At 34.7% G+C, this 14,794-nt stretch overlaps 2 protein-coding genes across 6 annotated transcripts; one reads left to right on the plus strand and one right to left on the minus strand.

Moving 5' to 3' along the window:
• The first annotated feature begins 7,438 nt into the window (after positions 1-7,438).
• LOC115701204 (protein NUCLEAR FUSION DEFECTIVE 6, mitochondrial) lies at positions 7,439-11,820 on the plus strand. 5 transcript variants are annotated; one of them, XR_004008523.2, is made up of 4 exons: positions 7,491-7,752; positions 7,871-7,992; positions 8,855-8,913; positions 9,677-9,736. XR_004008523.2 is itself a non-coding variant. In XM_030628930.2 (3 exons), exons 1-3 carry the CDS (start codon positions 7,601-7,603, stop codon positions 9,244-9,246), a joined length of 294 nt encoding a protein of 97 aa, XP_030484790.1. In that variant the 5' UTR covers positions 7,439-7,600; the 3' UTR covers positions 9,247-10,008. The 5 variants fall into 5 exon arrangements, 3 of the variants coding, with proteins under 3 accessions (XP_030484790.1, XP_030484792.1, XP_030484791.1); XR_004008522.2 differs by lacking the exon at positions 9,677-9,736 and adding an exon at positions 9,227-9,435; XM_030628930.2 differs by lacking the exon at positions 8,855-8,913 and having other exon boundaries at positions 7,439-7,752; positions 9,227-10,008.
• LOC115700235 (F-box/kelch-repeat protein At3g23880-like) lies at positions 10,479-11,784 on the minus strand. Its single transcript, XM_030627803.2, has one exon. It carries the CDS (start codon positions 11,782-11,784, stop codon positions 10,594-10,596), a length of 1,191 nt encoding a protein of 396 aa, XP_030483663.1. The 3' UTR covers positions 10,479-10,593.
• Positions 11,821-14,794: the final 2,974 nt, after the last annotated feature.

Raw genomic sequence — 14,794 nt, forward strand, 5'->3', positions numbered from 1 at the left:
CAGTTTTACTATTTCAAAGATTGTTTATGTATTAAATTATGCTCCCAAACTTTGATATCTACCAAATCATGTCCCTTGAACTTTGACATGTACTAAATTATGCCCTCTGAACTTTCATCCATGTTAAACTTTTTTACTAAAATTGGAAAAAAGTCCTTAAATCCAACAATCTCAATAGTTCAGGGGGCATTTTTAACGACCTTAAAAGTTCAGGGGGCATGATTTGGTATATGTCAAAGTTCAGGGGGCAAAAATCCTAATTAGCCTAAATTATAAGGAAACAAAACAATATCAAAAAACTTATAACTGTTGTCAACCCGAAAAATATTTAATTGACGCGGAGTCACAAAAACAACGTTAATTACGATAAATAAAATGGCAACAAAGATGATATCAATATCGACACTCGATTTTTATAAAGGTTTAACCCCTATATCTCTGTAATAACTTGATTCCCTTTTAGTTGTATTATCTTTAATTCTACACTCAAGATCATAAGAAACGTTTAAGTGAGTTTTTTTAGAGTAGAAAGACTCACTAGTTGTATTATCTGCTGAGTTTTTGCTTACAAATGAAATCGCCCACCCCTTTCATTGTGATGGAAGGATTATATTTACAGGGAGGGAATTAATTAGCATTTATTGTCCAACTCCGCACGCCAATCAGTTTCCTCAATCGGTGGGATTTGATTGATCTTAATTCTCTAGCAATCTTCAACATTAAATGAAGATATCGGCTTGGTCTTCACACTCGCGCGCGCTAAGGGGGAGCCTTGATGTATGCAACCTAGGGTATACATGTGCTCCCAGAACAATACTTTGTTGTCTTATTTCCTTATTGCGAGGCATGTCTTATCTGTCAAGAAAATGCTACACACAAGGGTTGCGCTACGGGATTACAAGTGCAATTGAGATAACTCTTCCTTTGTAACATGATTGTACGCCGCCTAGGTGTATACTTAGGGACAAAATCTTTAAGTTGTTGAGACAATTAAGTTAATGTGCTTAATCTTCTTTAGAAAGGTATCTGATTGTGGAATGCGAAAGATTAACTTGATATTAGAAAACTGCACCCGAAAATCCTCCCAGGAAGGATGAGTATGCTACTCAGATGTGTATTCCACACATGGGCACCCCGAACTTCACTTTTTTCTTTCTACGGAGTGTATCAAACCACTTTCTACGAAATGAAACTTGGAATAGACAAATTGCACCCAAAAACTACCTGGGAGACAAGTTCATGCTGCCCACGATTAAAAATTTCTTCTTGCGCAACATGGTGTATGCCACCCAAGGTATGAAGCTTCCTCTTGGGTGGCGTACCTCATACTGCCCAGGCGGTTCATCCCGAACTTGTCAAATTTTGATTCTTGTCTTGTGCGGGGTGTACCTCACAAACCTTCTTCATGATGACGTATCCTTTCTTTAATTATTTTCCACATCACTTAGCGAAAATATTGGATACCAACTCTGCTTTAATATATGTAAATGAAAATATAATAAAGCTAAACATCATGACAATTACATATAAAAGATCAACTAAATAATAAAAGATCAACTAAATAATAACTAAAAAACATATATATGTTCACTTTAATATAGTTCAATAAAAACACTAAGAATTTATTCAACTTAGTGCAATAACAAAAAGATTTAAACTTAATTAAAAATAAACTATCAACTAAAAAATATACATATACTTATTTTTTTTTATGTAACTAAATATACAAGAACGAATAACTAATTAAACAATAAGTACAATGTAATGACTAAATACCTAAAATATGAAATTTGTAGACAATTAATATCAATTATTTGTAAATTATAATTATGTGTGTATTATGTCATATGGAATCTATTCGCAAGAAATATGCATTTGATAATTTATAAGTTCCAAAGATTTTATTGAATTCTAAGTGTATCATAAAAAGCATACATGAAACTTAATATTTTCATATTTTATGCCCAAAATAGTAGACATATGACATACAACCATTTTAGTCACATAGATACAGTTTAGTATCAAGTATTTCACAAAATAATATTATTAGATATTTTTGAATATCAGGCTAATAGAATTGAACTATTTTACCCCTAGAGTTACAAGCTTATTTAGCAAGTAAGTAAAGGGCAAAATAGTAATTTTACATCATAAGCTTAATCACCCTTTTATTTGATCCATATGGAAGCGCCGAGGCAGTTGAGTGGGATGTGTGGGCTTGTAAAAGCGCCAGTGGGCGTAAGTCACACAAAGACATCGATAGAGATGCAAAGTTGTGGAATGAATGCATCAAAGAAGCCAGTAGGGCTAAGAAGACCGAGCGCAAGTGTTAAGATGGCGCTAGAGTTTGAGTAGAGGCCAGATGGTCGTGCCAGTGAGACTTAGTAGTCATGTGAGCCTGCGAAGTTCAAGAAGGGTTTTAGAGTTTGCATGAAGGCCAGAGGGCTGCATCATTGGAACTTAGTACATCGTGGGAGCCGGTAGGGCGTGATGCAAGTGTGAATCAATTGGATGGTTGAGTGGATAATGCATGCATATGGAAATCGACAGGGGTGCTATCTGAGATAGTTGACTCGTGAGTCACATCCTGTGGGATGCACTTTTAGATGGCATGGTGTGCATGAAGAGTTGGGCGGTCAGGCATTCGCGTGTAAAGTCAAGAAGACTCGGGACACAGGCAGTGCCCGTTATCTAGGGTGAAAGTTTGTAGGACTCAGGTACTAAGATAACACCATGGCAATGTTTGCCTAAGGTGAAAGTCAGCAGGAATAAGGTACTAAGGCAACATTGAAATGTCGAGGGGCGAAGAGTCAGAATGACGAGACATTAGTTCAACATCTTCATCAAAGTGACATTTAGAATGTAGGGACCGTATGCGAGTATGCGGTTAGCTTGCGAGCTATATCTTGAGGGGTATTCCTCTAAGAGAGAAGTGTTGGGTTTTATGCCCTAACTCTTTACAATCTGATTAGTTATCAATATAAGAAATTTGAAGTGATTTATGTTTGCATGAATTTTACATGCTAATGGTTTAATATGTTTATTACTTTTATACACAAAATCAGTTAAATCCAGATCATATGTTTATTCACAATTACAGTATCGTCAACACAGTGGAATGTGATTGTGATCATATGAATCAAAAGAATTGGTCCATGTTTCATCAGTATTTTGGATTTACACTAATGTGATAATCAGCGATGATGTGTACTTACACTTGGAGTAAGTGTTATGTTCTTTCCAGGACATTAGTAAAGTATACTAGTTTCGAATGTATGGAGTATACATTGGACTGGACCGATATTGCAACTAAGTTAAGATATTACAAACTTACCGTTATATATATCTTTCCAAGTCAATATCAGTAGTTGATCTTAAGATTAAAAGAATCTAAATCCTAATATGCTTAGGCTCAACTCAGGAGTGCTATTCATGTTCTTTGATTTATTAGTTAAGCCTACTTTTAGGTCAGGGTGATACGTATATTTTGGGAACATGATAGTATGATTGAGTGGGAGTGCTGAACATAAATATGGAATCTATAGCTTCTACTGGTGTATAGAAGTCAAGTGATGATTCCCTTCGAGCTTAGCAAATAGAGGTAAATGGAGGAGCTCTTGTTTAACTGACTAATTATTAGATCACTAAACACCATTTACAGGTAGCTAAGTATTTTAAGGGGCAAAATACATTGAGGGGTGAGAACGGTAAAATTATCCCATCTCGATGTAGATCATCTATATAGAGGATCTTTAAATCACAATAAGATTATAACAATGGTTAAATGAGATAGCATATTGATATCGTGGAACATATAATATGCTCTATATAAGTCTGAGAGTGCAATTCTAAGTTCTAAGAGTGGATTCAACGAAGAATTAATAAGTAGGAATTTACTTGGTAAATTTGGTTCACTTATTGGAAGCTCAGCATATAGATCCATGGTCCCCATTCTAGTTGAGAACATTCTGCTTGTAAGACTCAATAATTGATTCGTGATTGATCAATTATAATTCTAAAGTTAGACTATGTCTAATTTATGAATTTTCACTAAGCAGGGGTGAAATTGTAAAGAAAAGAGATTCTAGGTTTATTTATTTATTAATGGACTTTATATGTCTAGTTAATAATTAAATTAAATGACAATATTATTTAATAATATATTTTAGTTATTAAATAATTAGTTTTGGCATTTAAATGGTTAGAACTGGAAAATTGGCATTTTTGAGAAAATAGAAATAAAATTTGTTAAAACTGCAAAATCAAGTGGTGCCCATTATCACACCATGGCCGACCACTAATTGTGGAAATTCAAATTGATATTTTCATTATTTTAATGCCAAATAATTCCTAACCTAAACCTAGTAGTTGCCTATAAATAGAAAGTGATGGCTCAGTCAAATCATAAGTTTTTCACATGCTTTTCATAACATCTTCTGACAGAATTTTCTCTCTTCAAAAAAACTGAGCCTTCCCTATTTTCTATACCTTGGTCGAAACCCTCTTCTCTTTTCCTCTTCCTAAATTTCGACCCTAGTGAAAGAGTAAGTGCCCACACACAACAATCAGTAACTCAATCATAGATTGGAAGACTGTGAAGGATCAAACTCAAAGAAGAAGGACATTCGGGCTCAGATCTTGATTATACTCTACGACAGAAAGGATACAGTGGTTAAAGATCTGAGTGGAAGGAGACATTAATTTTGCTACATCAATGTAAGGTTTTCTTAACTTTATATGTGTTTAATTTATCGTTTTAGAAAGTTCATATTTAGGGTGTTAAACAACATACTTGTGAGTAGATCTAAGATCCTGGTAAAATAAATTCCAACAAGAAGTTCTTCCCAAGTTGAAGTGGGGAAGCCCACTAATTCATATGTTTGAAGAATTAGGGTACTTGCTCGGTTTTGGTGTGTGAATCCAGAGGGAAACACTACGACAGATGGGTTGTTCAGTGCGAAGACTTGCATGATTGCTACAAGCTGTAGATAGACAATATGCAAGGGCGTAGGCTGAGATCAAGATTGAGCTAGTTTGCGGCATGTATGGGCATGTTTTGTGTTTATGGGGACACTAGTGTTGCATGGGACATTGTAAGCCAAATGGTTCAGAGAGCATATGTCGATGTGAGATAGCAGATTGGGATGGCTTCAAGTCTTATGAGTAAGACTTTGTGTTATCAAGTTTGTCTAAAAGTTAGCGAGTCATCAGAGGATGCAGAGTTGATTTTGGGAGATGGACTTGTGACACGGTTTTGAGAGCCGACACAAGCAGAAGCCATAGGGAAATTTTGTGGTTTTGGGTGATTGTTAGATCATTAACCGCGTGAAAGTAGCTCAGAGGAGTAAGTATGCAGTGGGTCAGATGGGCATTTTGCATGAAGTCGTGGGTGTACGGTAGGGCCAGAGGGCCAATGTTGAGAACTTCGTGAAGAGAATTTGTGCAAGAGTGCACTTGGTGCTGCATTGGGTGCAGTTGGCTTGCGAGCCTCGTCCAGGTGGGACGCACCAAATTTTATCTTGCGATCAGAGTGTCTTGCTCAATTACCATTAGGAGGATGGTGCGCCATGGAGTTGGCATTTGAAGTTTCTAGAGGGACTTGGCTTCAGTGGAAGCGTGTTCTGTAGGTATCATTGGGTACGGTTGGTTTGCGAACCTCACCCCAAGAAGTGCACCATACTTTGTCCTTGTTGAAAGGAGTATGCATGGGACAATTGGCGGGTGAGCTGCTATCAGAGGATGTGTTAGCTTCAGGGTAATTGTTGCAAGGGCTACTTGGTTGACTGGAGGGACATTGTGAGGGACTTGGAGGAGTTCATGTTGGGGGAAGTATTCTAGTGCAGAGGCACTACTCCATGGGTGATTTTGAATAGCGACAGTAGAGCAGGTTCTTTGATCAAGTCCAAGGTGGGCGAGAGAGATCGTAACCAAGAGGATGGTTCTATGGAGATAGAGGGATAAGTTCAGACTTAGGATTTGGATGAAGCTTGGAGTAAGCTTAGGAGTCGAGATCAGGAAGATTTGCCTGCCGTCTGTCGATGAGGGAATCGACATGTTGAAGTGGGGGAGAATGTAATGTACGTGCCAAGATGGCACGTTACAAGCTAAGTGATGCCCACAAGTTGTCCAAGTGGTGGTCAAGTGGTGGCGCATGTTGAGGTGCATGTTGATGCTCAGTTTATACGGCAGTGGCATTTTCGTAAATATCTTCAATATTATCTGGATTGGGACAGGACTTGGTATTCGCCATTTATTTGGGTCTACAAATATAATGGTGCAATCAGTTTGGAAAAACTATGTGAATTGGTATATGGTTCGACCATATGTCTACAAAGCCAAAATCATGTATGTTCCTAGTAAGAGGCTAAAAGCTCATAACGCTCTTTAAGGGGGTACTCTGGTGTCAGCTTTCTACCACCCCCTAGCACCTTGGTGCTAAGTGAGCTACTACTAGTCAGTGGAGCTAGTAGGGCGGGCATATGAGGACCACGAGGATACTCATATGTATCCATGAGTTGGAGTACTCATGGACATTATCGGGCCGACCCGGTAGTGCATTTAAGAAGCTGCCAGAGGTTAAAATGTATGTTTTCTTTGGCTTGCTGGTATGCCGCTTGCACGGGACGTGACCTAAACCTCCAAGAGACGTTGTGGTGTGCCTTGGCCACGAGTCTCAACACGAGATGACACGGGTAGTCATTCGTGGGCTAGTTTGCATACACGTATGAGACAGATGTACCATGCTGGAAAGGGACAGAGGTCTAGTGTATGCAACTAGTTTGGCGGCTTGTCTTGAGAGCCTGCCAACATGCGTGGAGGCATGGCACCTTGAGGATTGGTCTGTGGACGTATAGGAGTCCTTGGGCTAGGTGGGAGACTGTTTGGACAGTATCGAATGGGGCATGATAGAAGCGTTGGCACGTTGGCTTGGCATCTTGCCACACATGCTACCTTGGTCACGAGTGACAAGATGAGCGTCGGTGTTGGGATTTGCCTTATCGTAGTGAGAACCTATGGACAGTGCGAGTGTCTTGGCTAAAGAGCCTCGATGCATGGATGCATTCATGGATGCTTGCGAGCATGACTCGACGGGAGTTGTTCGAGAGACGGAAGTGTGTACGAGGCAAACAGTGGCGCGAAAAATGAGCCCATTATTACTCTGATAGTTGGAAAGTTGACCTTGGCTTAGAGAAGTCAATGTGTTGTACGAGTGTTCCGCTGCCTGAAAAAGTGAGCCTGTGACACACCGTACCATACTACATTTTTGCAGTGTAGTTTTCGCGATTTTAAAGTTCGGGTGCAATTTGAGAAATTGAAAATTTTACATATACAATTTAGTTTGAAAAAATGGCCAAAACTCACATCGCCGTCACAGCGAACACCGCTACAGATTGAATGTTATTTACTAGAAGTCACTAAAAATGAATAGAGTTATTCTAACCACGGTTAGGATCTTGACTATATGTACTCCCAAACATACTAGGTTCGGGTAGATAAACTAAACCCTAGGCTCTACCGAGTGAAAACCTCAAAAACCCCGAACTTGAGTGAGGCTCATTTCCTGTGATTTTGAACAATATACTGCAAATTTAGATCACCAATGGCCGCCTCAACCGCTGCCAGATCCATTTTCCGGTCGATATCTTCCCGTGGGGGAACCGCTGCATCGTTTATCGCTTCCGAAGCCAAAGCGGCTCGCCCTTCCCCATTTCGTATTGGAGCCAAGACACCTCTTTCTCAACGCTCTCTCAGGTATCTGTCATCATAATTGTATCAGTATCTTCGATATTGTAATATTTAAGTGTCATTTCTAATTTCTCACACTTTCTTAGCAACCAAACATAATAGTAATGGTGATTTTTTAATGAAGGTGTCCCGTTGAGTTGAGCTTCTGCGTAGAGTCGATGTTGCCTTACCACACTGCCACTGCTTCAGCTTTGATGACTTCAATGCTTTCCGTCACTCCTCGCAGTTGTGGTTGGCTTCCAGAAGGTGTTTGAACTTTAAACTCTTCACAAATTTGGTATTAACATTTTATCAATATAAATAAATTTTATATTCGTGGTTGAATATGTTTTAGTTTACTAGATGGTTTCCTTTAGACTTGTATTTGTTGTTGCATAATGATTGCGTATCCCTAGCTCTATATGATTGTGAATTTTTAGCCCAATAGGTTGTTTAGTGATATGTCCCTGACTGTTCAGATGCTCTTATATAGGTTGAACTTAAGGATAATCATATAAGAACATAGAGAGTGAAAACCAACGTTCAGATGGTAATTGAATAACACTTTGGGAAAGAATTGAATGAGTGAGTTAATAGTTATTTCTACTGAATTTCGGAATTCACCATGGAATTTTAGTTTGTGTAGTAATTATAATCCGAGCGAAAGGTTGGGGTCCTTGTCTTATGGCACGAATTGAATTTGTTTAGCACCCTCCTTGCAAATCAAATGAGTATATTTTAACTATCGGCAGAGATTTTTGTTATAGGAATCCAGTAATTAATTGATCTTCTTCATCATTTATACTTATTGGACTGGTTTTGTCAAGGAAAAGTTTATTTTGTTTCATTGTTAATGCAACTTTGCTTAGGGCATCAATGCACCTATAGTACTGATCTTCTTGAATAGATATAGTGTCACGTGTATAACCTCGTTTTGGCTAACAAAGAGAGTAATCTATAGATTTGGTATTGCGGGATCATCTTTGGTCCCAGCTTTCCTCTTCTTAGATATCTAGGTTCCTAAAATGTTGCATATTTTCTTGGGTGCAGTAGTCTTGTTCCTTGTTTTCATCAAAACCTAGCTTTGCTTCTAAGGCTCTTAATCAAGTGTTTTTTCCCCTTGAATTAGGTATCTAGCCAACATTTGTAGGACCCCTTGATGTCATTTTCTTCCTTCTCATTTTTCTGGTAAGTTAACGATTGTAATAGTGGATTTTATAATGAAGTACTGGAAGAAAAAACAATTAAATTAAACAGTAGGAGTGATTCACATGATATGCATCGGCGGTGCTGACATGGAGATTATCTTCATTAGAATTTTTATATAACTATTTTATGATCTTTACTTCTTCCATTCCTTTGCCCATTATTCCATGGCTAGATTTCCTAGTCAAGCCTACTGGTTTTTTGGTGCTGCATCCCTTTCTCCCTTTCTACTTTTAATTAGTGATTTGATCCTGTATTGTTAGTGAAAAGGACCACTCCTCTTCTTATGTTGTAGGCCAAGACAAGACTCGATGAAGGTCAAGAAGCGAAGATGGAGTGGCACAGTTTCTTAACATTCTCAAGCTTTTAAATTATAGGGTGATATCCTATTAATGGATCGGGCGACATAGGTTTATTTTTGAGAGTAATCATTCAAACATCATTAGAAACAGTAGAATTTTTTTTACTTATATATAAAAAAATGTCATGTTCTGAGAGGATTCATTGATTTAGAGATACATACTGATGTTTTCCACAGTATGTTAATGTGGAATAAGCTTATATTGGCTTTGAATTTATAACTTCTTTCATTTGATAAGCTATTACATGTGGGCTTGACTGTTGGTTTTTCAATCTATGCTCTTAAATAAGTCATTGGCGTTCCAAATTCTTCATTATGTAATTTTCTTAAACTAAGAATGTTAGGATTCGATGAGGTTGTCACTGATCTATTTTATTTAATCAGCTTGCAATGATGATGTATGATGAATGTTCTGGGGTTCAAGAAAAGCTTTTATGTGCTAAATTCTTCAGTCTCAAGCTGTGACTGGTGATAACTTTAGGAGTAAGAGGCTGCAGAAAAGATCCTAAGACCACCCCTCTTTTTATATGTACTGCAGAATACCAGATTTTTGTTATTGTCATAATATAATTTGGTTACAATTGTCATAATTTAATTTGTTTACAATTGATATTTTGATATCATCAAAACAGGTCTACTAAATTACTTTGCCATTGCCAATTTCCAATAGCTTTGTCTGGTCTAATAATATACTTAAACTTTCTTCTTCTGGTTCATTAAGATTGAAGTTGACCACCTCTTTTTTGGTTTTATATTTATACTTTTTGTCTACTATCCGCAGATTCGTGATGAATGCAAATTCGTTCCTTCAATGTGTTGGCCACCTCGGTGTTATAAATTGTGGCTTTTTTTTTCCGAGATAAATACATAAGGCACTAATTTTTATAAAAGAATTACAATTTTACGTTTAAATAATTTTTTTTACATTTTTACGGTTTTTAATGGAAACATCACAAAAATAACAGGAAAATTACAATGAATATGACATCTAAATAATATCAAAACAATAACAAAAAATAACATATAGATAATAAAAAATCAATAACAATTTAATAAGAGTACAATATAAAAAGATTGAATTTTTTGTAAATAAAATTAAAAAATAGTAAAAATGTTTAGAATTTCTTGAATTTTTTTTGTAATTTTTTGGTTGTTTTTGTGTATTTGTGAGAGAAGACCCTGTTATTTAAACTAATTAAAAAGCTTATTATGCTTCCATTCAGGATAATAAAAAATACATTAAATGTAAATCAAATCAAATAAATAAATAAAACAAACTTGATGGTGTTGTCTTTGGATCATCAATTTGGGTTTGTTTTTTTGTCATATTTTGGGAGGGTGATGATGTTCTCCATGTATGTGCCAACGTACGAGAGGATCCAAATGTCACCATCACCAATCTGAATAAAATGTTTGTGTTGGGTTCTAGTGTCAAACAAAATCTTCTTATCCCCACTGATAACCAAAATAATATATTTACTCAAGAACCCTAAAGCCTTGAACTTTCTATCTAAATTAATGCTAAACTCTAATTTAGTCCAAGTATAATCTATGGAATCAGTCTTCAACATCCACACATTACAACAAAAGCTCATCAAACCATCATTTTTGTACTCAAACAAAGTAAGCAAACCATCACGATCATCAACACAATAGGCAAGACTCACATCACTGTCATCTGCCACCACGGCCAAACTTTCCGGCAATGCAATTAGGCCAACCGAATTCTCCCTCACATCGAAGAACAAGATACTCCTAAACACATCCCTATTGTTGTCCTCGAAGAAAACAAGCCAATGAATCTTATTCCCGCCTTCTAAATTCAGCGAACGCCAAACAAATTTGACTAGTTTGTAAGGCAAGAGGGAATAATTATTGGGACTATTGTTGTATCTCCATTTTTCTTTTCTTAGCGAGTACAAGTCAACAAACAAAGGACTATCATGCGAGTATCGAAAATTCACCGCTTTGTAATCTTTAGTACCAGAGTCATATCCGAATCCCAACATATGAATTTTACGATCTTTGGGTCCAATATCGATGCATCTAGATTCTTGCAAGCTGGGATTCCACAGGATCAACTTCGACTTATGATCATAGGTAGGATAGTAGAAGCAGAGGATCCCATTATGTGAACCAACTTTTCTAAGATACGTTGTTCTTTCTGTTTGGGAGAATTTTTCATCATTGGGTAGTGGTGTGAAGTTCTCTGATTTGATGACACCACCGCTATGAATGTAGTAAAGTACTTTGTTGGTAGTATTGTTATAGCATCTAAATATTTTCTTTTGTGGAGTTATTCTTAGCTGGTTCTCATAATGTTTTGGGACGAATTTGGGGTTACATATATTCAAGTTCCACTCTTTGGACACGGTTTTGAACCTCATGAGTGATCTCACCGGAAGTTTCAAGAGGATCTCGGGAATTACGTGGGAAGGGAGGGACCACTCTGTCTCCTCCTTTTGAGGAAGATTTTCATTCGGAGAAGACATAGTTTTTTCTTTTTCACTAGAAAAGTTGGGGATGGAGACTGGCCTGGAAAGTAGGAGGATTATAACGCAAGCTATTTATTTATTTAATTTTAAAAGGATATGGATTGAGATATTTAGTAGTTATAAATTTCAAATTTTAAACATGGAAACATTAATAACAAAAAAAAAATATCGTTGCTTTCAAAAAAAAAAAAAATAAATATCATTAATGATTTGCTGAAAAAAACAAAGGAAATATCATCGTTTGTAAAACAATAAAGAAAAAGGAAAATCTTGAAAGAAGAATCGGATCTTCTTGCGGTAGTGGGGAAGAGTCACTCAAAAAGAAAGCCCATATAATTATAAATTGAATGGTCATTTGAATTTTGAGGCCATAATACTAAAATTGGATAAAAAATAAAGGGAAATTTACACAGTTTACTTTTCCCATTTTCTTTCTTTTATACTGTTACACTCCAAAAATAACTTTTGTACTGTTTTTTTTTTTTTTTTTTTTTTTTTTTTTTTTCGGCTGCCAACTTTTTTTTTTTTTAGATTGATTGGGACATGGGCTCAATTATTTATTTAATTTTTTATTTTAATGGATATAAAAGTTATTATTTATTATTTTTAATATTTAATAATTATTATTTTTTGAGATAATTTAATAATTATTATTTTGATGAAAAGGTTGATGGGATGTGTCATAAAAGTGACATGTTTTACTTTTTCTTTTATTTAAATAAATTTAAAAATCACACCCCATGTCTCATTCTTTTTTTTTTATTATTTAAATAGATTTAAAAATCCCACTCCCATTTCTCACTATTCATCTTCTTCATCATCTTTATCTTCTAGCTTTTCAAATAAATCTCACCCCCATGTTCTAATATTCATCTTCTTCTTCAAGTTTTTTTTTTTCTTCATCTTTACCGTTGTTTTAGTATTGTTCTACTGTTGTTTTTCATGATTTTTTTTTTTTTTCATGTTTAGTTCTTCTTCTTCTTCATCTTCTTTTCTTTTCTTCTTTTTTTTTTTTTTTTTTTTTTTTTTTAATTTTTTGAAGTTCTTAGTTATGTTTTTTTTTGAAAATATAAGAGTTAGTGTGGTTTTTTTTTGTTCTAATTTTCTAGAACTTTTCTTGCAAATATAGTGCATTTAGTATTGAGGATGTGCACAACATAGTTAATTTTTGATCATTTTTTTCTTTTATTGTTTTTTTTTGTTTTACTATTGTTTTAGTATTGTTTTACTGTTGTTTTTCATGATTTATTTATTTGATGCCGATTTCACTGCCCTTGCTCCATCTCGCTGGAATTAATAGGTATTTTCTGGGTGTTCTCGTGTTGTTGTGATGGTTATGTCTGTGAGTGTGGAAGATGGAGGCTATAAATACATTTCTTCTTCGTTCTCTTTGGCTATTTTTGTGGTTTTTTTCTTTTGGTTCACCTATAAATATATTTGACGAGCTCACTCACAAGAGAGTTTTGAGGTGTGTGTTTCTTTTATATTTTTCTAAGTAGTTATATTTGCTTCATTTGTTTTTGTGTTGTTTCAGTGTTGTTTTAGTAGTTTTTTTTTTTTATAATTTTCTAGGAATAGACTTGCAAATATAGTTGATTTTGCATCTGGTGTTGAGGTTGTGCAGCAGATTGTTTGTTTTTTTTAATCATTTTTTTCTTTTGTTTTGTTTGATTGTTTTAGTGTTGTTTTACCGTTGTTTTGCCATGATTATTTATTGACGTCGATTTTACTGCTTTTGTTTATTCTTGTCGGAATTAATGGTTATTTTCCGGTGTCCTGGTGTTGTTGTGGTGGTTATGTCTGTGATTGTCAAAGATGGAGGCCTCATACTTTTGTTTTGTTGTTGACAGTATAAAAGAAAAAAAAAAGGGGAGGACAGTATAAATGTTAATTCTGCCGTGTGGCAGTAAAATTGAAAACAATTACCCCAAATGCAGTATTTTTGTAAAATTCCCAAAATAAATGGGTTAATTTCACAAATGCACAAAAATAACAAAAAAACAATAAAAATACGGTTTTACGGAATTTTAAACATTTTTACGATTTTTTTGATTTTATTTACATAAAATACGGTCTTTTTATGTTGAAATTTTGTTCATTTGTTGTTAATTTTTTGTTATATGTATGTTATTTTTTATTGTTTTTTTTTTTTTGTTGTTATTTTCATGTTACTTTTATGTTGTTTTCTTGTTGATTTTATGTTGTTTTCGTGTTATTTTTTGGAAAACCGTAAAAATGTAAAAAAACATTCTTTGAACGTAAAAATGTAAATATTTTACAAAAAATAGTGCCTTATGTAATTATTTCAAAATAAATTGCGGTAATAATAGGGAAATTTACATGTTATACTAACTTTTATCATTTTTTTACAAAAAATACTATTTTTTACTTTTTTACTGTATTTTTTTATAATTTTCATACTGCAGTATATTGTGTTAAGTTTTCAACTGGTGTTCTACTGGTGTTTTACTAGTGTTCTACTGTTGTTTTAAGTTATACTGCTTTGTGTTTTACTGGTGTTTTATAAAAAAACAGTACTTTTGAAAAAAAATTCGTGTGACAGTATTTTTGTAAAAGTTAACACAAATTCCAGTATTTTTGTAAGTTTCCCTAATAATATAATGTTAATATTTTATGGGGTTTTTATATGGGCTATTTTCAAAAATATGAGAAAAATTATTAAAGTTATGATAAATATGGCATAAAAAGTAAATGCCACTAAATATGGCATTATCTAACCAATCAAACTAAAAATATGGTCTTTTTTTAGAAAAAAAACCATATAAAACATTAAAAAGAAATCTGAATTTAAAATTCATAAAAAATAAAAACTTAATTAAATTACCATAAAAAATATTAAAATTCCATTCATATATATATATATATTTTTTAAAAAATAAAATAAATAAAACTATAATGATTGCCGAAGTTGTCACTCGTGCTGGAAAAGTCCTTTGGAGTTCTACCGGCATAGGAAAAAATCGTCGAGTAGCCGCGTGCGGAAAAT

Source organism: Cannabis sativa, chromosome 8 (assembly GCF_029168945.1).
Source record: "Cannabis sativa cultivar Pink pepper isolate KNU-18-1 chromosome 8, ASM2916894v1, whole genome shotgun sequence".
Taxonomy (NCBI): Eukaryota; Viridiplantae; Streptophyta; class Magnoliopsida; order Rosales; family Cannabaceae; genus Cannabis; species Cannabis sativa.